Below are 24,600 nucleotides of genomic sequence, written 5' to 3'. Positions count from 1 at the left end.
GGGGGCTCAAATACTCTTGGTTTGGTTCAAATGAACCTTTGCCTATAAGGCCCATACACCTTTTGGAGATCAAATCTTTGTGGACCCAAAATTTCCTCCAGGGGCCAGGCCTTGGTGCTATGCACCAAGCATCTTCAAATGGTCCAAATTCCCCAGAGAGGTCAAATATTGCTTGTGAACCCCAAACTTCTCATAGGGCCGTTCAGGGTCCACTGCTTGTGGGGCTTGAAGCTGTTGTAGCTGCTGCTGGGCTTTCTGAGCCCAGCCCACTCATGAATACCAAAATCCTTATGGATTCCCCAATCCCCTTCAGGGATCAACCCATGTTCATCAACCCAAAACCCCCTTGTAGGGCCATAACTCCCTGTGGTGTACAAATCTGTTGTGGGATCAAATCCCTGCCTGTGAGCCTCCAACCCCCTGTGAGGTCCAAATCCTTTACTGGTGCCCAGTCTGTTTGTGGGCCACAAACCACTGTGAGGTCCAAATTCCTGTGGTGCCTCACTCCTGTGATACAAGCTGTGCCTGTGGGTCCCACATCCCTTGTGGGTCCCAAACTCCCCGTTGTCCTCAAATCTGTTTCCAGGTTCAGACTTTGCTTGCCACTCCCCAACCCCCTTGCGGGTCCACAGCACCCTGCGGTGCTCAAAATCCATTATGGGGTCCAAGCTGTGCCTGCAGCTTCTCAACCCCCTTGCGGGTCCACAGCACCCTGCGGTGCACAAAATCCATTGTGGGGTCCAAGCTGTGCCTGCAGCTTCCCAACCCCTTGCGGGTCCACAGCACCCTGCGGTGCTCAAAATCCATTGTGGGGTCCGAGCTGTGCCTGTGGGTACTCAGTCTCTTGCGGGACACCGACTCCCCGTGAGACTCATACCCATTTTGCAGTCCACGCCCGCTTGTGGTTCCCCAACCCCCTGGTGCTCGGGCACACACTCCCACTCCCTCCCCCGCTCCCCGGCCCGCCGCAGCGCGGTGCCGGTGCCGGGGCGGTGCGTGCCGCCGGCCCTGACTCAGCGCCCCGCCCCTGGGGGGGCGGCAGGAAGCCGGGCGGGCCGGGCCGGGCCTGTCACCGCCTGCGTCAGAGCCCGGAGTTTTCCACTGACGAAAAAGGGCAGCGCGGCGCGGCGCGGCGCAGCCCCGGCCCCGGCAGCGGCAGAGCGGGAGCCGCCGCGCCAGCCATCGCCGCTGCAGCCGGAGCCGCCGCGCCGACACCCGCAGCAGCCAAGGTAGGGCCCGCCGGGGGGGCAGCCGGCGCCGGGATGGGGCTCGGTGCTTCTCCGTCCGGAATCGAGTGTCGGGGTTCGGTGCTTGCTTGTTGAGAGGTCTCCGGTGCAGTGTCCGGCGCGGTGCTTGGCTCTCGGGTCGACCTGTTCAGACCTACATCGGTGCTTGCTTGTCCGGGGTCCAGTGCAGTGTCCGGCGCAGTGCTCGGCTTCGGGGGTCCGAATCGGAGCCCGTCCCGCTGTCCCGGTATTCTGGTGTTCCGCTGTCCCGAGGGTCTGTCTCGGTTCCCCCGCCGTCCAGGCGCCGTCTAGCCGGGCCGCTCCTGCCCGGGGGTGAGAGGAGCCCGGCGCGGCTGGGGCTGAGTCTAGCCGGGCGTGAGGGTCCGAGAGCCCCCAGGGCAGAGGGACCGCGTTCCTCGGGGGGCCTTCGGGGCTGCCCCCGGCTCTCCCGCACTTCCCATCGGCAGAAGACGCAGCGCTATCTATCCATAGAAATGCCGATATATTTATTGGGAGTAGCGCTGAGTTTCCCCTCTGTCAGTTCAGGCTTTTCTCCATCTTTACGGCTGCGGTTCAAATTTTCTGATGTTGAAAGAAAGACTTGGGGGGGTGGGGAGGAGGATGTTGGAGGCGGGGGGAGAACCTTGCCGGCTCGCTCTTCCCCGAGTCCTCCCGACCGGGAATGCTTTCCCGTCGCTACAGCAACACCTACCGACCGGCACACGGATGGACCGACCGAAGGACGGACGGGGAGCGGGCACCCCTCCTATCCCGTCCCGCCGCCTCCAGAAATAAAAATCGGAGGCTTTCACAGCGCACCTGAGGAAAAAGTGAAAAAGAAAAAAGGAAAACAAAAAAAATAGAAGAAGAAAAGCAAACCCCCAAAATCTCACCAGATAAACAGCAACAAACAAACAAAACCCCCCAAACCAACAACAAAACTACTAAGTTTTTTTTTTAGTGGTGGTTTTGGGTTTTTTTTTCCTCCCCTTTATGAATGCTGCCTCCCTCCTCCCCTCCGCATCCTCCAAAGTGTCTGTCACCTCTCAGTTACATAATATCGCTGTAGGAAGAGGCGACACAGGGGGACAACCCATTCCTAAAGCAGCCCGGCTTTACTAGCGTCTGTACTGACAGCGCCTCGGTGGGATGGAGAGGAAAAACCCTCACGGCCATTTACAAACCTCGAAGTCTTGTCATTCGTTACAAGCAAACTCATCAGCAGTTATTTACTTTTTAGTTATTTTTTTTTTCCACGAGAATTTTATTTTCCCCTCTCCTCAGCAGTTTGCAGATGAGATTGGAGAGTTTTATTTTCATAGAATCATGGAATCGTAGGTTCGAAGGGATCTCAAGGATCATCTGGTCCAACCTTTCCCGGCTCGGGCACGGCCGGGTTGGTGCTTTTGCTCTCCGTGTGGAGAGACTCTGCAGCTCTCGGCAAGCCTTTAATAATTCAGCACAGGAAACGCGTGCGTATATATAGCAGGCAAGGTAACGCACAGCGTGTACCTACAGGAGGACAAATATGGAAACCTGGTGTGAATTATTCATGAGGTGTAATCAAATAGAGGATTTTCCTAGACAAAGCACACTTTGCTGTTTTCATATTTATTGCAGCACAATCTGCGCTGGGTACATTTGAACCTCGTTTCATTTGGGCCGTGTCAGATAACCTTTAATGTATTTGCTAATGTTTCTTATTTACCTTTCAAGCTGTCAGCAAGAAGTAAGGGCTTGATAGACAAATCTTAAAAGCCTTTTGCATTGTGGCCTTTTGAAAATTAGTAGATGGAGTACATGCTTCTGATGCTCTTCCTGGGGAAGGCATTTTGCCTGTTCAGTCCCTGGCAAGAGGATAAACTCGTGGTGCTGTGAACTGATTCATGCTCCTGCTCTGTGGCACGGGGTACTTTGGGTTTTGCTGTTGCATAGTAGGCAGAGGCTATTTTTAAACCAAGCAAGGTTATGAAACCTTAGACCCAGCTGGGTGAAAATAATCTGGTCTGAACTGGAAAGCACAGCTTGCGTAGCTGGAAACACACGGGACCATCGCCTGGAGGGTCCTGATGGGATGATCCTGCTTGCCGTGGGCCAGGTCAGCCCTGAAACTAGGAAATGTTGTCATCGTGGAGGCTGTCACAGCGGTGCTGGGGAAACCACTTAAGAAAATATGCAAAGAATTAAAATAGTTAAACGAACGTGCAGTGAATCAGTGTTGATAGTACGCTGATTATTTGAGTAACCCAGAGGCGTTACAGGCATCACGGCTGCTGTTAGACATCAAGTATCTGCTACAGATAAATGGGAAACTCGGCACAGCACCAGTTTTTGGTAATACTTGCACCAAAGTTGTCTGACAATAAACAGCAGTGTGCAAATAAACACTGGCCCCAGAAACTCCCCCAGGTTTAGCTCCACGAGTTGCATTTGGAGCCGTACCTGGCTAAAATATGTGGTTGGTGTTTTTTAAACTAATATTTACTCCTGCTAGACCTGCACAGCCACTGTGGCTCTGGGGGAGGGAGCAGGAGCTGCTCTGACTCACGGCTCGGCAGAGTTGTTAACTCGCTCCCGGCACCCCAGCCCTTGTCCTGGTGTGCCAGCAAGAGTCCACCTTGGCTTCCCAGGCTGCAGGCAGATGGCTGTGCTTGTAAAGTCAGCAAACCAGCTCAAAAAGTCACTGGAAAATAAATGCTTTTTAGGGCTTTGCACTGAAGGGTGTTTTTAATGTGTCTGGGGCTTGTTTGTTTGTTTGTTTTTACCCAAATTGTTCTGCAGAAGAAAGTTGGCTTACAATAGCTTATGCACAGATTTGGGATCCTTCCCTTCTTAAGTAATCTTCACCGATGGAAACCTCCAGCATTATGATACCCTTGCTCGTAGGTGTGCTACAATACCATGGGAGTTGTGGCACAAGCAAACACAGCTGCTGGACTTGCTGGGAGAAGTTTCCTTTGCCTCCCTTGCCCTGCTGCTTTCCTCTGCCTTGTGCAAAGCACACGGCCCCAACATACATACACCAAAACATCTTCTCCACGCACTTATGCACGAAGCCACGAATCTTCGCCGTGCAGCCTCTTACAGCTAGAGTCACTGGACACTGGTAGGGGTTTTAGCTGCCTTCCTCTGCGCTTGGCTAAACAAATGCCAAACCTTCTTAAATCTAAATTACTCGAAATATTTACTGTCGAGACGTCGTCCAAGAGGAGGATAGTTAAAACATTAATTCCTCACATTCCAGTGCATTAGGGCTTTACCCTGCGCCTTGCCGAGCGCCAGAAATGGGACTTTGCAGATTCAATTCCCTTCCCCCCCCCAACTAGACAGCTACCCCACTACCTCCCCCCACCCAAACTTTAATGCTTGAGAGAAAAAAAAAAAAAAAAAAGAAGGAGGGAGAGCAAAAGAAAGGAATGCACATCTGGGCTAAATATTTGTTAGAAAGTATTCCCAGGATAGTGGGAGTTCTGGTGCCAGAGAGGAATTCCTGCGGGTTTGATCCATTGCATTATGTACTTGTTCCAAAAGCTGTTTTCAGTAAAATAGATGAGTAAGAAGTCTTAGCCAAGAACAGAATGTCTTTTTTGGCAACTAAAAGGAAGATAGGATTATTTTATTTCAGGTTATGTAAAAAAAAAAAGGAGAGAGAGAGAGAGAGAGAGAAGGTGGTAAACTCCTGTGCTCGGCGGTGCCTGGGAGATTTGCAATGACAAGCATGGAGAGAGAGATTTGTAATTTTAGGGTTTTTTTCCCTAAGCTGCTGTGCACGTTTTTCTGACTTCTTTTTAAGCCATCAATGTGGATTTAAGATTATTTGTGGAGTTTGTGAGTTGGCCTCTGGGTGTTTTTGGCCGGGTGGGCAACGTTTTCAGCGACATGGCTTTCAAGGCAGCATCCAAATCACTGGTGTGAATTCTGCTCCCAAATGCTGGGATGGGGAGGGGCACAGAGGATTGTCTGTGCCTTGACAGCAAAACCCCTGTCTGGAGGATTTTTTTGGGGGGTGGATGCAAGTAGACATCAATGGGTGTAGCCCCACTACATGGCCTGTATCTCCTGACAAGGATATGAAAACATCACCCTGAAGATGTCACAGCTATAAATCAGCGAAGGGAGGGAAGGCATTGTGGAGGGAGGGGGAATTAATGTTTTGGCTGGTGGGCAACAGGTTCACCAGCTTTTTCCCATTAATTGAGAATTATGTTTGCATGGCACCTACTTTGCATTAACAAAACAATCAGTGTTTTGAATATGACAGTGTGCCAAAAAGTTGTTGTGGTTCTGTGTTCCCCCCCCATGCATTTGGCATATTCTGATAGATGGGAGATGCACACACCTCCCTTCATTCTTCTGCCAGACATGGTTGATCAGCACTGATAGTATTTTCAAAATACATAAATTAAATGGCACCATTTTCTACACAGCTTGCCTTGGCTCTGACTTTGTGGTTGTGTTAGTTCAGTTAGCTGGCTTGAAGAAAATGCTGCAATATTTTTCTCGCTGTGTGGTTTAGGGGGATGGTGCCATGGCCCGTGATGGGTTTGCACTGTTGGGTATGCAGGTGACCTGAGCATCAGGGCAGCATTGCTCTGCAGCATCACCATGTCTCCTTTATTGCATTGCTGGGGGTTGTGTAAACCAGGTAGCTCCCAGCGGAAATGGATGCCAGGTATGGTTTGGGGGTTTTTTTTGTGGGCTTTTTTTTTGGTCTGGACCTAGGAGTTATCCTTCCTTCAGCAGTGTGGTCTTGGCTGCTTCACTACCCTACAGTGTCTCCTGTGTCACTTGGATGTGATAAACATCACATCTCTGAGGGCATTTTTGTCTTACAGGCTTTTCAGGGAGTTGGTTTCTCCCTTCAGTGGCTAAACAGTGGCTTACTTCAATGGCAATGTTGGAGGTGTGCTTTGGAGCAGTGAGCCGTTGCTCTGCAGCATGAACTGGTGCTCTTTCAAGCCACATATGGGATCTTTTTGCAAAGTTTTTGGCCCCTCCAGGTGGATGATAGGGTCACCTGGGATAAGCAAAGCTCTGGCTGCAGCCCAAGCTTTGATTCGGACTCCTGCCCTGGATTTGGAGGGTTTCCTTGCTCCTGGTTGTTTCTTAAAGCAAGTATGAGACAGAGTAGAAGGTTTTATGAATTTAAAATTGAAAAAAAAAAAAAAAAAAGAAAGAAAGAGAAGATGATTGTAAATGCAGCCAGGCAGCTGGCTTGGGCATCATGGCTGCCTGCAAGCTCTGCACTGCCAGCACACAGGCAGGAAAGGGGTTAATTCAGGTGTCAGGTAGGACATGTGCTGCTGAGGCTGGAGGGTGGCCAAATCCACCTTCTCCCCATCTGTTTTGGATTAAGACCAAATAACCAATCACCCCTCCATGGCAAAACCACCTGCAGCTCCAGGGCTGCTGAGAAGGAGGAGGGATGGAGGGGATTGCCTCTCCGTGGCCCCCATAGACGCACATTGCAGTGAATGATTAACTTTAGGCTGAGGAACTGCTTCATCCAGGGCTTTTTTTTTTGTTGACCTTTTCGGGGACTATTGTCTCTGGGGAAGCTGTTGGTAAACATAATTAAGGAGGGCTGGTGCAGGACTTTGAAGGCACAGTGTGTGCTCCTGTCCTGCTACATGTTCCTGTGCTGTGCTGTCGAGATGTTGAAAATCCCATCACTGGGAGAGTTTGAAGCCTCTGTGGTTTCTGTACTGTCTGCTCAGGGCTGTTGGGAAGGAAGGTTTAATGTTTTCTTTTTTGTTGTTGTTTTCTTTCTTTTTTTTTTTTTTTTTTTTTTGTCAGAGACTTAAATTAACTTCAGACATGCAAAAGAGAGTGAGAAAGTGCTACGGTTACAAAGAACCAATTTAGCTGGTGGAGGAGTTTCAGCTGGCAGGTTCCCGTCACTGGTGTCTGGCACCCCGGTATCTGCACTTTCACCATCCCAGGGCTGTATGTGCCTGTCCCCATGTCATACAAATTCTAGGGATGCTTTAGGTTTTGTGTATTGCCTCTGGTTTTATTGAAGCCAGCATTTCTGGGTGTCTTCCCTCCTCGCTGGAAGGAGTTTCTGGGCCAGGACAGCATCTTCCCCACTGTGGTAGTGCTTTATGCATGGAGTCAAAGCAAGTCACTCCTCCAGCAGTGGCTTGGTTGTCAGCTTTGGGTATGGCTCACCAGTTTCAAAATAAGGTGGCAGTGACTTCTGCAGAAGCAGGAGGATCTGATGTGGTGTTGCCAATGTCTAAAAGGAGAAACAATCTGTTCTTTATGCAAGAGCATCCCAGGTTAGGTGGACTTTGATATCCATTATCCTATTGTAGACAAAGTGTGTATCTGTTTCAGGAGGACAAAAACCCTACAAGCTTTATAAAAGCAAAGGTTAGAAGATGGCAGCAGAGTTTATTTTTTTGTGGGGTTTTTTTTTTTTTTGGTTGGTTGGATTTGGGTTTGGGTTTTTGTTTGGTTGTCTTTTTCCTAAAATGAGCAGGGGAAAAGCATGCAGGAAATTTAGGAATCTAGGCAAGTACAGAACTCCTTTGTTTTTAATTAGCTGCATTGTTTTTAATTGCTACTATGCTTGATACATCACCCAGCCTAAACAAGAATAGCTTATTGAATGGGGGACTGACTATGAAAGGCACCGTGAGGAGAAGGGCTGTTCTTCACAGCTGATATATTTGTATTTCAGTGCTTCATTTAATAAGTCTGTTTCCCCAGGGGGCTGTAGCAAGTAAATCATGCCAACAGATTGTTCTCTGCAAACTGGCTTATTTTTGTAATTAGCAAGACGTTGAAGCTGTAACTGCATATAAAGCGATCTGGGTGAGGAGTTAACATAAAAGAATTAGTAAGCAAAATGTAATACTTATTGTTTGATAACATTTGTGTTGATTGAATTGGTTTCTGGACAGCTTGTTGTCTCTGGTAGTTGGGTTTTCTGCAGCGTGGTACAGTGAGAGAGAGAGATCAGCAGGTGTGCAGAGCAAGGGTGGGAAGGAGTGGGTTGTGGGGGGGGGAGCATTTTTTTTTGGCATTGCACCTGCATGGCCAGGTGGACTGACTTGGTGGAGAAGCCTTGGTGGGGGTTAAAGCCATCCTGCTTGTCACCAGAAACTGCTACTATTTCCCTTGCTTGATTTTGCTTTTCTCCTTTGTTTTGCAGTTATATGAAAAATACAGCATCACCATGAGTGGAGTATTGAAAAGGAAGTACGAAGAGCTGGGGGATGACAATACCTACTGCTCCTCTTCCTCCTGCTCCCCTCTCTCCTCCTCAGCATCCTCGGGCTGGGAGTCAGATGAGGAGAGCTCCCATGGAGAGCCCAAGCTCAGCTCTGCCTTAACACCAAGCTTCACTCGTGAGTATCCCTAGCAGCCCCTTTCCTGGGATCAGACATGCTTCTGGTAGCACGGTGGTGGATCATCACCATGCAGAGACTCGCTTGGAGCACATCTTTATAGAGGGAAGCGGCTGTAACACCAGCTCCCTGTCATTACACCAATGCATCTTGGTGTTAAAATCAGCCAGCATTCCTAGGGTAGTCTTCCTCAACCCTTCCTCCTGGCATTTATTGTTCCTTTATAATTTTTTTTTTACTGAAGTCCAAGTGTCCAGAAACACAAACCTAAGGCCCTGGATGTACAGAGGAATGCAGAAGCCAATGCTGTAGGATGATCCCACCACCCTTCAATTCCCTGCCAAGTTATTCCATAGGCAAAAACTGAACAGACAGCAAAGACCCATAAGGCTGAGTTTAAAAAATTATTAACCAGTGGTGTAATTGCCATTTCAGAACTCGTTTCCTCCATAAGCTGGGTACTTTGCCAAAGAACATGACACGTTTGACATTGCCTCCGCTGTTGGTACAGATAAATGCTACTTTGTTTTCCCAGCAATATCAGTTTTGAGAGCTTTTAGGGAAACACACAGATACAGAAATTTACAACCTTCCCTTCTGCCACGTGAAGGGAAGAATAAAAAATACAATAGGGGAGCATCTTCACAGAGGAGAAGTGGTCCAGCCTAGTAAATTAGACTGAACACCCACTGTATATAGCAGTTAAGGTCCACTTAGCAGACATATACAAACACACAGTGGTCTGAAAAGGCTTTAGAAGTCTTGTAATAATAAAGAGTCTCATTCTTGCTTGTCTTCCCAGGTTTTGTGGCATAACAATGAACTTTTTGTATTCTCTGGCTCAATTGGAAAAGGGTCAGGAACGGGAAAACCACTTTGGAGGAGGGGTGCAGGGAGAGAAGAGCAAATGCCAAAGTGCAGCAGCTCAGCTGATAGCTGATGGTGGTGGTGAACTTGCCTTTTGATAAAGAGCTAATGTTTTAGAAGATTGACTCAAGGTTGTTATGAAAATGCAACGCACAGCGCAAAGATATCATCAGAGCCACTGCAGGGCCCAGTGTGAAACTCTCAGCTATTTAGCAGAAGCTGCTGATGCAGCTGGGTGAACACTTTTTTTCTTCCTCCCCTCCCACCCCCCCCCTTTTTTTTTTTTAATATGAAACTGAAATGCTGTCTCTTGGCAAATGAGACTTGTGAAATGTAGGTGCAGCTAACTCTCCCATCTTGCACTTTCTTAGCCTTTGGGGCCAGGCAAACCAGCCAAGCTCACTTGGGTTTTTGGCTGCCTCCCCACAGCGGGGCTGCCTGTGACTCTGCCATCCAAAGAGCCACTATTTCTGGGTTATTTCATCCCATGTTTTCCACAGTGGCAACCCAGACATCCATGCACCAGCAGAGAATGGAACTGAAAAAACCCACCACTGAATTTGTGTGCAGCTGGCTCTCGTTCCTGAGACAGCACCAAAAGCGTCTCTGTAACCCAGTGCCGCTGCATTTTGCTTTGCTTTCCATGGTCAGCCACATGCGTGAAAACTCATTGACTCTGAAGCTGCCCTGACTAATTAGTCCACCTTCATCTACTATGTTTGCATGTGCAAATGTGCAGAACCAGGTATCTCTAGAGAGCCTCTGCTTTAAATGGTGTGTAGCATGTTTCAGCAGTTTAAGATAAACCAGACTCATGTATTGCCATGTTTACCCTGGGATCACCTGCATAGAGATTAACATCTTTGCAGCTGCTCCCAAATGAGTCTCTGGAGAATGAGCTATGGATTCACAGTTCCTCCCAGTGGATGGTGAAAGGAAGTACCAGAAAACCACTCATTTGCCTATTGTATGCCCTGCCAGAAAAACTGGAGCCACACAGTGCTGGAGTCTTAGTGTTCTGCCATCCTGGGAGCAGACCATGAGCTCCTGAACGTGGGGCAGAGTTTGGAGCAAGACAGGCATGCAGGATGGTTTGTTGCTTGTTCGTTATGCTCTGCTGCATGTGAAGAATAAGCAAATGTATGTTTCCTGGAGGAAGTCAAGCGAGAAGGAGAAGCAGCAGCCACCGTTTCTTAGGGTGAATCTGATCAGTGACTCCACTGCATCAGGCCTTGGCTTAGTTTCCTCCATCTTCATCTTACCTTAGAAGCGTTAGATCCTAAAACGCCACAAGCCATCAAGCAGCGTTCTAACCTTGTCCCGTCATGTCCCTGTTGAGAGAATAATTGCAGGGCCTGCCTGTTTGTAATATTTACAGCCTGATTATAATATTTCTAACCTGCCTGCAGGATGGCAGTACTGACTTTGTGCTTTTTTTTACCCACCCCCCCCCTTCTCCCCGCATTTTTAGCCACGTCTATCCTGAAGAAATCCAAGCGACTAAAGAAGAACAATGTGGAGTTTGACCGGGTCACTGTGTTTTACTTCCCACGCTGCCAGGGGTTCACGAGCGTGCCTAGTCGCGGGGGCTGTACCCTGGGGATGGTGAGCAAACACAGCTCCTCCCGGCAGTTCACCCTCGCCGAGTTTTCAAAGGAGCAGGAAAATGTTCGTCGTGAGAAACTCGAGGAGAAATTAAAGGAGGAGAAATTGGAAGCGCTGAAATGGAAAGTGAGTAGGAGCGTGGGGTTGGGTTGGTGAGGAGCTGGTGGATATCATTAGTAAATGGCCCATTTTTAGTAGGAGCCTCTCTGAGACCTGGGGGCATTAGTCGTCAACCCTGTTTGAGTCTCCAAAACACGCAGGCTCCAGTGTGGGATTTTCAGCTCAGTTCTCTTCCTTTGAGAAGTGACTGAACTCCACATGTCAGGTGACTTTAAGGTCTTTGGGGGCTCTGACACAGATATTGGTCCTGGGGTCAGCCACCAGGGAGGGCAGATCTTCTTTTTTATTTCTCCTGACTTCCCAACAGGTCCTTAATGCTTTGTCTATTTTTTTGCCCTTAGCTAACCATGAATGGCACGAAAGAGTCAGAGGAGGCTAACCAGCTCACCATTGAAGACATCTCTGACGACGACATCGACGTCAGCAACATGGACCTAGAGGATGGATTCTTCCTTCAGCCCTACCCTGCCAAGAAGAGACGTGCACTGCTAAAAGCCATGGGGGTGAAGAAAATCGACAAGGAGGAGAAGCGGGAGCTGCACAACATCCGCCTGTCCCGGGAGGACTGCGGCTGTGACTGCCGGGAGGTCTGCGACCCAGAGACCTGCAGCTGCAGCTTGGCAGGCATCAAATGTCAGGTACTGCCCTCGCCTCTGGGCACAGGGGAAAAGCTGCAGCTCCAGTTGATGTTTATGTTAAAGCAGCAGGGTTCTGAGCAAGCGGGTCAAAGTTAGGGCAGCCTGTAAAATGCATCTGTTCCCACCTGCACTCAAAGCAAAGTAAGCGAGAAAAGCTCTTGGAGATGTTCCCCAGGCTGCAGAGCAGACGCTGCTCAAAAGTGCCTGCTCCCCAGGTCACACATGCAGCCATCCCTGCATTGCCACTGCAGCTGTGAGGATGTGCCTGAGCTCACAGCCTGGAAGTGCCTACCTCATCCATTCCCAGGGGCCCTGTATCTGCTTGGTCTCCTGCTGGAGGTGGGCCACCTGGGAATGTCTTTGCAAATGAAAGCTGCTTGCTCTTCATACGAGGCTGCGGTTTCTCCTCTTTGTTTTCCCTTGCTGTGTGTCACCACTCCCAGCACACTCAACCAAACATGGGAGTGTCATCAGTCCCCAGCTAGCTGTGCAGATCCACCTGCAAAGTGGGATAATCCCTCTATATTCCATTAATTTACCATATTTTTCATTTTATCTTTTCATGAGTGCCTGCCCAGCTGTGCTTGGAGAGCTATATTCCCTGTTCTGGGTGCCACTCGTTCCCTCCATGTGCTGTTTGCAGACTGGGGGCTGTGCAAGGTGGGGACACCCAGACAGACAAGTGCTCCGTGTGTGTGTTCCAGTCCCCCTCTAGTGGCTGCTGTTAACAGGGACATTAAGGCGCCGCAGTCGCCTGTTAGGCAATTTGTCCTTGGCTCAGTGAGGGGCAGAAGCTCACAATACAAGGGAGGTATTAAATATCATGATGCAATATATAAAACCTCATATTTTTCCCCCTTGTGTCCCCTTTTGGAGTGTGATATTTTGATATTTTTCCCCACAGAATTATTGAATCGTTTAGGCTGGAAAAGACCTTTAATGCCATGAAGTCCAACCATTAACCTAGCACAGCCAAGTCCACTGCTAACCCACATCCCTAAGGGCCACATCTGCATGCCTTTTGAGTACCTCTAGGTATTTAAACAGGGCAGCCTGTTCCCAGGGCTTGACAACCTTTCTGCTGAAGAAATTTTTCCTAATAGCCAGCCTAGACCTTCCATGGTGCAATTTGAGGACATTTTCTCTTGTTCTATTGCTTGTTACTAGTGACCTCCACCTCACTACAACTTCCTTTCAGGTAGTTGTAAAGAGCAGTAAGGTCTCCCCTGAGCCTCCTTTTCTCCAGTAAACAACCTCAGCTCCATTAGCTGCTCCTCCTAACATTTGTGCTCTAGACCCTTCACAAACTTTGCTGCCTTTCTTTGGACACACTCCAGCACCTCAATGTCCTTCTTGTGGCAATAAACTGAACACAGTATTGAAGGTGTGGCCTCACCAGTGCTGAGCATAAGGGGACAATCACTTCCATGGTCCTCCTGGTCCTTCCTGATACAGGGTAGAATGCTGTTGGTTTTCTCGGCCAACTGGACGCATTGCTGGCTCATACTCATCTGACTTTTGGAATCTTTTAACTTTTCTTTGATTGTACAGAAGTCCAACTTTTAAAATGTATTTTATTATATTTTTAGTCTGCTTTTAAACCCCTCAGCTGGTATTTGGTTTCCTAGGGTGTAGGCTACAAGTGGTTTCAATTTAGTGCTGCCAGGTTTGGTCCTAACCTTCTGCCTTTGTTTCTTCCTGTGCCAGATGGATCACACCTCCTTCCCCTGCGGCTGCACCAAGGATGGCTGTGGCAACACCGAGGGCAGGATTGAGTTCAACCAGGCCCGCGTGCAGACTCACTTCATCCACACCATCATGAAGCTGGAGCTAGAGAAGCAGCAGCGGAGCAATGAGAAGGTGGTGGAGGCTGAGCCTCCTTTTCGGGAGCGGCTCTCGCCTTTGGGATGTGCAGCAGGGAAGGGCTCCTTGGAAGAGCGTGCAGTGCCACTGGCTCCTGCCTTCCAGTTCAGCCCTGACCTGGATGCCCTGGGAGAGAACAGCTGCAGCAGTGACATGACAGATTCCTCCATCTCCTCCCATCCCAGTGAGGACCTGGAAGAGCCTTACGAGAGCCTCCCTTCTGACAAATCCCAGTCAGATGTGGATGATGACGGTTTGGCACGCATCCTCCACTTCAACGACTCAGATGCTGAGGAGGAGGGTGGCAATGGCCAGGATGACCTGAGCTGCTTCCACCCTGCTGACTTCTTCATTGAGGACCACAGCAGCGAGGCCAAGCCTGTCCCTGGCCACTTGTCCCACCTCTCTGAGTGCCTGGATGAGAATGCTAACCAGGACAGCGGGGGTTTGCTGGAGGATGCTGCCCACGAACGGTGTGATGGGCTGTCCTGCTGCGCCTCATCCCCAGCAGAGCCCTGCTCCAAGAGCTATGCCGACCTCAGCCTTTCATCTGACTCCTTGGATTTCTTCCAGTCCTTCTCAGACTATAATTTGGGACCCCTTTACAACTCCTTAAAGGAGTACGAGAACCTTGATAACTTCTCAGCGTTACAGTTTCAGTTGCCTAATTTCCCTGGCTTCCCGCAAGCTGGAGACCAGGGCTCGTGTTTCTTGGAGTCCCTCATTGGTTTGTCCGAATCCGTCCCTGAAACCCCAGCCCCCTTCACAGACAATCAACTCTTGGAGGACGCCATCAAGTCGTCGCTGATGGAGACGGTGAAAGTGTGAAACGCCCGCGTGGCTCAGGTGGCAAAGACTCGCGCTGAAAGGAAGGGAGAGGAACAGTTGGATGGGCAAAATTCAAAGTGAAAGGACGATGGGCTACTCAAAAGCAACGAGGCAAAAAAAAACAACCCCCCCACCACCACCGAGAGACTTTCTAAGGAAACAAACTATTTTTGGTCTTTGTAGAACTTCAGACGTTTTGACATACCGCAGCTACAATCAGTTCTCTCGCTGTTTGTGCAAAAATTTCTAAACTTTCCTGATGGTTTGGGGTGGGGAGGGAGGGAGGGAGGAAGGGAGGGAGGGAAACAGACTTTGGCCTACGAATTTCCTTGTGTTTTGGGTTTGGGTTTTTTTTTTTTTTATGAGAAGACCTGTTGAGAAATGCTCCTCGCTAACGTCGCCAGTTGTACACACGCAGCCCCTTCTAGAAACGTTTCAGTGTTGCAGGGACTTTTTAAGACAGCCTGGTTTTGAAACTGTATTTATTGTGAAAATCCGTGGTTTGCCTAAGGGCTTGGCCCAGCGTCGCTCTTGCGGTGGAATCAGACAAGGTTTGCGGAAGAGGTCCATGCGCTTTACAACACGATCGTTCTTCATCTATTTATTGCTAAAGGTCCAGAAGTTAACTAGCCACCGAAGCTTGAACTAGCATGAACCCTTATTTAAATTGGGAATACCTCAGATGTATTATGTGTACAATCATCATTTATTATTATTTTTTTTTTTGGCATAATATATCTGTATTTATTTATTTTCTACCTGTAGTACGTGAATAGCACTGTGGTTTCTCAACGACCTGGAAGGGCGGTAAGGTCTTCAGCAGCATCTGTCCTAAAGACAACCCTGGGTTTCATTTTTCTGAATCTGAAAGATGTTGGCTGTTTGGTCTTCACTTTACATTTCTAATAGTGCAGAGTAGGAAGGGACAGGAGAAACATTCATGCAATGTCCTTTTGACTTCTGTCAGCCCACTAGTAGACACAGTGATGGTGTCTGAGCTCTGTAATGCTGCCATGGAGAGCAACACAAACAAAGCCTTCAACTGGTCAAGAAATAACATGAACTAGCTATTAAAAGCAAACCAACAAAACAAATAACACCAGACCCTTTTTCATAAATTATTTTCTAATTTATTAAACTTCCTAAGGATTTGGCCATGAGATCTTTCCTGATCAATTACGGTGCCTGGAATGTGCAGAGGAACCATTAATGGTGGGGGTGTCGGAGAGCAAAGCCAGCAACAGCAACACTTTGCACATGCTCCTCAACAAGTGCTCCTTGGGATTCCCCAGTGTTGAGAGCACTGCAGCTCCAAAATCTGGTGGATAAGACCATTTATACTATTTTTTAAATGTATAGGTAAGATGGATAGGAAGATTATTGGATTACTTATCCCTTTGAGTGTGATTTTAGAGGGAAGAAAAATTAATGCCTCAAGACAAAGCTGAAAAACTTGAAAGCTTTGGGGTTTTTTTTTTTAAATGAGAGGAAATCATGTTTAGGAAGGATATTAGAGGCCCTCTTGGCCTTTTGCTGTTGAAATCAGTCCAAGAACATGACACTGTTTGGCCACAAGGTGTAACCGAACGTGAAGTCTGTACGTCAGTGGTACGCGAAGTGCCAGCAGTATGAAGAACAAACCCAAACGACTTTAAAACCTTCCAGCTTGAAATGTGCACTTGGAAAACGTGAAGTGTGGTGATGGGAATGATGCCTGGCATTACTGGCACCAGGGTTAGCCCCCAGCCCTGCTGCTGTGGGAGCTCCTTGGCTGCAGAGCCACCCAAATGGGGGTGAAAAAATTCCCATAAGTCATCTATTTGAGGCTTTTTCCACCGGCTGAGCTGTGACAGGGATGGTGCTTTTGGGTACCTGCTGCTCCACAGGTGCCTCATGCAAACCTGCTGGCAATTCAGGAAACATCTGGTGTACAAGTATGGCAAAAGCTGGGTTGTTTGGGAGTTTTTAATCGTTGTTACCATTATTTAATTAACCATCTTCTCTGGTATTGGTCAACTGGGAAGCGGAGCTGACCCACCACGGTCAGGAGCGGGTGGCTCACCCCACGCTCACCACTGCATCCTCCCACAAAGCATTGCCTCCGGGGACCTCCCCACTGGGCAGGAGGGCAACTGTAGGAATACTACTGGCAGATGGAGGATTTCCTGGAGATATATATATATATATATATATATAATTATTATTATTATTATTTGTCGTTGTCATTGTTTCTTTGGACAAAAAACATCCCCTTCAGTTATCTCCTAGGTGGTAGTCTCTATCCTTCAGACTGCATCACAGATACTGACAGTTGGAAGTCTGGTACTGGTCTCTATTTATTGGCACTAATATATTTTGTAACATTCCTGGGTTTCTCTGCATATATATATATATATATTTATATATATAAAATATATCCTTATATTTTATATATACCTTTATGTGTATAAAATATGTGCTCATATTTTATATATGTAAAAATATATACAAAATATATCCTTATATTTTATGTATACCTTTATGTGTATAAAATATGTGCTCATATTTTATATGTGTAAAAATATATACAAAATATATCCTTATATTTTATGTATATCTTTATGTGTATAAAATATGTGCTCATATTTTATATGTGTAAAAATATATACAAAATATATCCTTATATTTTATGTATATCTTTATGTGTATAAAATATGTGCTCATATTTTATATGTGTAAAAATATATACAAAATATATCCTTATATTTTATGTATATCTTTATGTGTATAAAATATGTGCTTTATTTTATACACATAATTGTATATATAAAATAAAAGTCTGTATTTTATACACATAAATATGAGAATTTATGTGCATAAAATATATACTTATATTTTATCTCTCTCTCTCTCCACACACACTTGTTTTTTTAATGAATGACGGGGATGGACTCCTGCCTTTGTGGATTATTTTTTGTTGGTCATAATTTATTCTCTTTATTTGTGTTGGTGCCAAAAAAAAAGGAAAATAAAAGATTTTCCCCCTTCCCCCCCCCCCCCCTATTATTTTGTTTTCATCCCCTCCTCCCCCCCCTCCACCAGGCACTGACTTGTAAATATATATATTTTGTTTTGTTTTGTTTTCTCTTCTTGGTATCTGTGTACAAAGTTGCCTGTTAAAACAGTTTAAGGACTGGGTATTTATTGACACAATCTGTAATTATCTAATGTATTTGATTGAAACGCTTCGGTTTCAACATAGCTTTATTTTAGCTTCCTTTGTGTATATATTGTGATTATGTTGCTTAAAGGTACAAGTTAAAAAGAAAAGGAAAAAAAAAAAAAGCTTTATTTTTACCTTATCCATTTGCATTTGTTTATAAAAAAAAAAAAAAGAAAAAGGAAAGAAAAAGCATATTTGTCTACAGCTGCTGTCTCTCATTTCATCAAAGCAATATGAAGAAATTTCCATTACACTTTCAATAAAAGGAGTTTTGTTTGAGTATGGCAGCACCTTTGCCACCTTTATTCTTTACTGTGGCTCAAAAACCTGGAGGAGGAGGATGATGGCCTGCATCAGGAATAGTGTGGCCAGCAGGAGCAGGGAAGTCATTGCGCCCCTATACTTGGCACTGGTTAGGCCACACCTTAAGTACTGTGTCCAGTTCTGGGCCCCTCAGTTTAAGAAGGATGTTGAGATTCTTGAATGTGTCCAGAGAAGGGCAGTGAAGCTAAGGAGAGGTCTGGAGCACAGCCCTATGAGGAGAGGCTGAGGGAGCTGGGGTTGCTTAGCCTGGAGAAGAGGAGGCTCAGGGGAGACCTTCTTGCTGTCTACAACTACCTGAAGGGAGGTTATAGCCAGGAGGGGGTTGGGCTCTTCTCCCAGGCAACCAGCACCAGAACAAGAGGACACAGTCTCAAGCTGTGCCAGGGGAGGTTTAGGCTGGATGTTAGGAAGAAGTTCTTCATAGAAAGAGTGATTGGCCATTGGGATGTGCTGCCCAGGGAGGTGGTGGAGTCACCATCACTGGAGGTGTTCAAGAGGGGATTGGACATGGCACTTGGTGCTATGGTTTACTGGTTAGGTTATGAGGTGTTGGGTGACAGGTTGGACTTGATGATCTTTGAGGTCTCTTCCAACCCTATTGATTCTATGATTCTATGTTGTGTACACTGCACTTTGTTGCAGTTGTCCCTTTTTTGCTTGTTTTTATCTTTTTTTGGTCTCTTTTTAAAGCTAATTAGTGCCCCAGGGTTTCCCCAACAAATACCAAGGTGGGAGCATCCTACAAGTGCAGGAGCAGCCCTTGTCCCAGACTAGTGTCCTCAAGAGGCTTCTCCTGAGCTTGGCAACCCCTGTTGCTTTTCTCAGTCCCCCAAAAACACCCCAGGGAAGAACAAACTCGTGGAGAAAAGGTGTAGGGGGAGCCTGGAAAAGTGAGTACCAGCATGGAGCCAGTCCCATAGCAGGAAACCAGCTGTAGGGTCAGTCCCCAGACTGGAGCCTAATGGAGTGCCTATGATGGGGTCTATCTCTGTTTCCTCAGCTTGCTTGGCTTGTGGATGGTGGCTGCCCATCACCATGAAATGATGGAAGAGGTGGTGGTGGAAATATCCCCATAGCTGAAGGGCACATAGAAGAAATGTTGGGAATCTCTGGAAACTTCCCTCCCTTGTGGGCTACAAACCATTTCTTGTCAGCCCATGGGCCCTTTGGGATTGGAAGGATGCAGCTAAGAAGGAGCATCACCATGACTTTGTGCCTTTGGGGGAAAGCAGAGAGAATATACTTGGTGCTAGTCAAGGCAGGGAAAGAAGGAGAAGGTGAGGATGTGATCCAGCCTGTGGTGCAAAGACAAATCGGGCCCAGAAACCTGGCTGGGGAAACACATGCCTGTCCCCTGGGCTTGCATTCGATAGCATAGGCATAAATCATAACCACTGGCATTGACCTGAAAGCAAGGGAAATTGGCCCAACAATGCCATTGTCTCATTTTCCATTGGGAATCCATTTCTAACACTTGCCATCTGCCCCTGGAGCAGAGAAGCTCAATTAATTGAATAAACTATTTGTTACAAACTATTTTCTCAGCCATAAAAGCAGCAATATTGAAAAGAGTCCTGTCTGTGGCTGCTCTGCAAAGTGTGGTGAAGCCCAGCCCCAGCTTCTGCTCCCAGAGGGATGTGTCTGGATGTAGCTGTTTTTTTTTTTCTCCCATGGAGTTTATGCCAGTAATTTCCTCTTACATTAAGTATTTTCTGACTGGGAGGAGTATACAGCTCCAGCCATCACACTTGTAGGTTTTATGCTCACAGTGATGACTTTGTGCTCTTCCCCAACAAATGGCATCATAGCCCCAGGACCCACCACCCCCAAAGAATGGTGATGGAACAGCCCTGAAGTGCTGGATCCCATAAACCAGCTTTTAGCATGGGAATCTTCAGGAGGAACTATAGAATCATCATAGAATACTTCAGGCTGGAAGGGACCTTGAAGATTATCTAGCTCCAACCCTGCTGAGCAGGATCACCTTCCACTAGGCTAGGTTGCTCAAAGCCCCACCCAGCCTGGCTCCAGGGAGAGGGCATCCACAACTTCTCTGGGCAACCTGTTTCAGTGCCTTGCCACCTTTACAGTAAAGAGTTTCTTCTTTAATCTAAATCTACCCTCTTTCAGATTAAAATCATCACCCTTTGTCTTATCCCTACACTCCCTTGCTAAAAAGCCTATCCCCATCTTTTTGGTAGCCCTCCTTTAAGTACTGGAAGGCTACTATAAGGTCTCCCTGGAGCCTTCTCTTCTCCAGGCTGAACAACTCCAACTCTCCACCTGTCTTGCCAGAAGAGATCTTTCAGCCCCCTGATCATCTTTGTGGGCTCTCCTCTGGACCCACTCCAACAGGTCTGTGTCTTTCTTATGTTGGAGGCCCCAGAGCTGGACACAGTACTGCAGGGGCAGAATTTATCATGGGCTCTCTGTGCCAAGAGGAGTTCATGTTTGCATTGAAAAGGGAGGCAGGAGATGCCCTGGATGGGTTTTCCTGGCTGTTTGGAGATCATCCTTCTGCAAGGTGCTGGCATTAAAGCCATAACCACTAGGTTTTCACAGGGCTGCATCTTAAAGTGGTGAAAGCAGATGCAACCCTCAGTCTGCTCCCTGGCCATGGCAGGGTGGAGGCCAGCTGATTTTCTTGCAGACACCAGGACACACATACCCCAATCAGGTGATGCAGAGCTGGGACTCACACCTCATTTGACAGCAGGCAGCGGTGCTCCTTCCCATCACCGGGAACTGGCGCCTCATTGACCCCAATTAAACCCTGCTGTGCACTCCCCACCTTGCTCAGGGCTTCATCACCCTCTTTATCTTCATTGATTTTCCTCCCCTCCGCCTTCACACAGCCACCCTGTGCACCGTGCTTGTAACACCCAGAGGCACAGAATTACTCATCGCCCCTTTTCGTTTCGTTTTCAGATGCCTCCAAGAGCTGAACCCTGCGCGCAGCTCCCAGAAGAGAAAAGCCTTTCTCTGCAGGTGGTGGAGCAGCCTCTGGAACAGGGATGAGTCATCCGGCCAGCCCACGGCTGCCGGGCATGTGGACAGGACTTGACGCCAGGCTCCTCCAGACCTGGCGCCGGGTGGGAATGAGGTACCCGAGGACTCTTCTCGTCAGGAAATGCTATAAAATGATAGACAGGATGGACTTTATCTCCAACGAGGAAAAAACCAACCTAGAGGCTCCAGGGCAAGGTGAGGGCAGAGGTGTTGGCTCTGCAGCAACAGGGGCATTTCCACAGGGCATGGACGGGCTTGTGTCTGGTTTGGAGGCAGAAGCTTTGGGAGGAAACACATTTTCTCTTCACTTGTCTGGTTGATAGAAGGAAAAGGCAGATTTTCACTGTGTGGCTGAGCACTGCAGAGAATAGAATTGTCCCAGGTCCTCTGCAAAGAGCATAGACGCATCCCAGATTTGAAACCATTACCCCTGTCACTGCACTCCCTGAGGAAGAGTCCCTCCCCAGCTTTCCCGTGGGCCTCCTTTGGAAGGCTGCTCTAAGGTCTCCCTGGAGCCTTCCCTTCTCCAAAGTGAACAACCCCAATACTCTCAACCTGTCCTGATATTCAGCACCACAGAAATCTTCATTGCACTGTCAGTAAGTGTCCTCTCCACCAAATCAACCCACCTTACACACTAGAATTAAAGCAGTTTGATTTCTGCCCCATGTGAGGGCCCCTCTGACATCATTGTCTCTGGAGGAGATGCGAGACCTTAGTGTCTGGAGAAATGGATGATGCTAAATGCACTGAATAAATGTAAATATTCTTGCTTCAGTGGTTTTTTCCCTGCAAAAAATCCTCCTTTGCCAGGGCTCTGGCTGACAGGACACTTCAGGCAAGCTGTTATTCGAGAGACCTAAGTTTTCTCCCTCACAGCTATGACCAGAGTCTGCAATGCTGCTTAATCCACACATTGCCACCAGCCTGTTTAACACCGCTAAGCCTGCTGCTGAATGGCAGTATTGCCATCTACTGGGCAGCTGCCTCCTTCTCCCATCCTCTGGGGGTGGCCACCTTGCTCTTGGGCAGCACCTGTTCTCTGTGGGACCAGAAGCACCATGTATCTCACTAAGGTATCATATTAACAAAAAAAACCCCATAAAATAAAGCAAAACTTAAATCATAAAATTACAGAATGATTTGGGTTGGAAGGGGCTTTGAAGACCATCTAGTTCTAAACCCCCCCCCCCCCATCTTCTTTTCCAAAGGGTCTAGAGGAGAGGTGTGGATGTCCTGGGGCTTAGATGTGTCTCCATGACTGGCATGGCACACACATCCACAGCTGGTGGAAACCATCTTCTGAAGGTAAGTGCTCAAAAACCTCTCACAGATACACCTACACTTTGGCCAGGGAAGCTGAGTGAGGGACCAAAACACCTGTAGCTGGACATGCTCTGACTCCATTGCATCAGGAAGTGTATGAACCCTGCCAAAGCATCAATATCTGTGACCAGTAGAGCTGAAATACTTCGGCATGAGCATAGAGACAGTGAAGACTTTCCGGTTGGTACAGCCAAGCTGACAGAAAGGCTCAGCATGACCTGGGGACCCAATTCCCTGGGTATTGCACGAGCCACACACCAGGGTTAAAAATTACAGGAGAACCCTGCCACCAGGAGGAATAACATAAAATGGTCTTCCTCCAAAATAAACCTGATGAGATACCCTGCTTAGGAAACTATCACCTATTGCACTCCCCTGGAAATAAACACTTGGCTACTACGTTGGGGTCACCAGTGATGAGAACTTAAAGGTCCTTAAGTGCATTTCATAGTCAAAGCATCCCAAAAAGCTTTCCAGTAATGAAAGCTGTATATCTGTCAGGAGGAAAGGGAGCCCATTGTAGTTGTTAGTCATAGCCCCAAATCCCTGTCCCAAATCCCCACCATTTTTTGTCTGCAAGTGATCAAGGGAATGACTAGATGAAGGTACAATTTCAGCTACAGATTTTGAGGGTTATTCTGAAAAATCATAGCAGCGCCAGGGGAGGATTTGGATGAAATATCTATATCCAGAACACTTCTGTTCAGCTGTAGTGTGACTGAAGTCTCTGTTGTTGACCTCATGCCTGTGTGGCTTTAAAACTCCCCAGCTCTTTTGTGTTTTGGCCCAGTTGAGATGCTCCAGAGTATGAAGACATCTCCATGGGGCTGGTGGAGATAACAAGGGACCTCAGGAGAGCTACGCCCCTTTGATATGGCAGGATGGGATAAGATGGGATGTCCTCAGAAATTCCTAATGGCACTAACCACTGTATTTGATCCCTGCACTCCCAAGCTGTGTTTCACATCTACAGCCTTGCCTCCCTAAATAGCTCAAGATACTGTAGCCACTCTTTACACCTCAGCTGAGCACCCTACACTTAGTAGGATCAGCCTCAGGAGATGTCTCCTGTTGCTGCAGTTGTCTCCTTTTTCTGCCCCCCCTAACAGTGAAGGAAGAATCAGTTTCCCAAAATCTAGTTCATTCCCTGGTTTAGCTTCAACCTCACCACCTAGCTTTGGGGAAAATGATGGGAACACTAAGTGTGAGCATTAGAGTGCTGTGCCCAGTTGTGTTTTCCCAGCATCCCTGGGTATTAGATGGCTGTGACACTCAGTATCCTCACACAGTAGAACCTGCGTGAAGCATGGCATTTTTCACAGGCTTCCCGAGGTGTGCCCCTGGGATCACAGCTTTGCCTGGCAGCACTGAGGTACAAGTAGCTCTAGCAAGCCTCTTGGACAGTGAGAGGTAAATGAGGCACAGGAGAAGCACATGCACCCCGTCCGTGTGCTGCCAGGCTATCAGCTTCCTCTCATCCTACGCAATAAATCATGGCTGAGCAGCACAAGCTGTTCCTGTCATCAAAATGTGGAAAGAATAACTTGTCTTGGCACCAGGGACGTGATAATGGCCCTGAATTAAAGCTGTATGTCTCAGGCTGTCTCCTGCTCCTGGTCATGCAGCCTGATGTTCCTCCTCCTGGCTGTTGCAGGAACTGGATCAGGCCTTGCTCACACAGAGGAAGAACTTAAAGGAGCAATGTCCAGCCTGGCTTTCAGAGCACATTGTGACAAGAGGTTTCAAACCCCCGATGGCCACAGCTGCCTTGTGGAGACCAGGGGCAGGTGCATGGCTGCAGGCAGGGGCAGGGACAGCCTCTTCATGCAGGAGTGAACAGAGGATGGCTGTAGTGTTTTGGGTGGTAGTGAGGCACATGCATGCTCAGTAAATTGCTAACCGAGTCCCAGAGTGCTTCTGGCCCAGGGAGCAGCAACCTCCCCAGCAGTTCCCAGGGATGGAGGACTTGGGATTCTCTGTGACATCCCCAAATCCCTCCATGGCCCATGCAACAAGCACACAGAGATAGACTCCTCCAACCCAGGCATCAGGCACTGCAAACCCACCAGGCACTCTGAGCACTTAACTTCATCAGACTAATTTTTGGAAGTGGTTTAAGAAAAAAAGAAATCTCATTTCCTAAACCCTTTGATCTGTGTCTTTTTACTGCCTTCTGAAACTCAAAGGGAAAATCTTGAATACAGCCAGGCCAAGATCTCAGATGCCAGCATGTTTCA

At 47.7% G+C, this 24,600-nt stretch overlaps 1 protein-coding gene across 1 annotated transcript; it reads left to right on the top strand.

Moving 5' to 3' along the window:
- Positions 1 to 1,122: 1,122 nt before the first annotated feature.
- CSRNP1 (cysteine and serine rich nuclear protein 1) lies at positions 1,123 to 14,641 on the top strand. Its single transcript, XM_054171386.1, has 5 exons — positions 1,123 to 1,229; positions 8,386 to 8,581; positions 10,920 to 11,179; positions 11,515 to 11,811; positions 13,519 to 14,641. The coding sequence occupies exons 2-5, from the start codon at positions 8,410 to 8,412 to the stop codon at positions 14,500 to 14,502; spliced, it is 1,713 nt and encodes a 570-aa protein (XP_054027361.1). The 5' UTR covers positions 1,123 to 1,229; positions 8,386 to 8,409; the 3' UTR covers positions 14,503 to 14,641.
- Positions 14,642 to 24,600: the final 9,959 nt, after the last annotated feature.

This window comes from Dryobates pubescens, chromosome 21 (assembly GCF_014839835.1).
Source record: "Dryobates pubescens isolate bDryPub1 chromosome 21, bDryPub1.pri, whole genome shotgun sequence".
In the NCBI taxonomy this organism is placed as follows: domain Eukaryota; kingdom Metazoa; phylum Chordata; class Aves; order Piciformes; family Picidae; genus Dryobates; species Dryobates pubescens.
The sequence above is the reverse complement of the archived record's forward strand: the minus strand, read 5'-3'. Positions and strand labels throughout refer to the sequence as shown.

Excerpts from the sequence above, each read along its gene's own strand:
- CSRNP1 (XM_054171386.1), top strand. The coding sequence starts at position 8,410 with ATGAGTGGAGTATTGAAAAGGAAGTACGAAGAGCTGGGGGATGACAAT. Across the intron at positions 8,582-10,919 it reads CTTAACACCAAGCTTCACTC|CCACGTCTATCCTGAAGAAA; the intron begins GTGAGTATCCCT and ends CCGCATTTTTAG. Across the intron at positions 11,180-11,514 it reads TGGAAGCGCTGAAATGGAAA|CTAACCATGAATGGCACGAA; the intron begins GTGAGTAGGAGC and ends TTTTGCCCTTAG.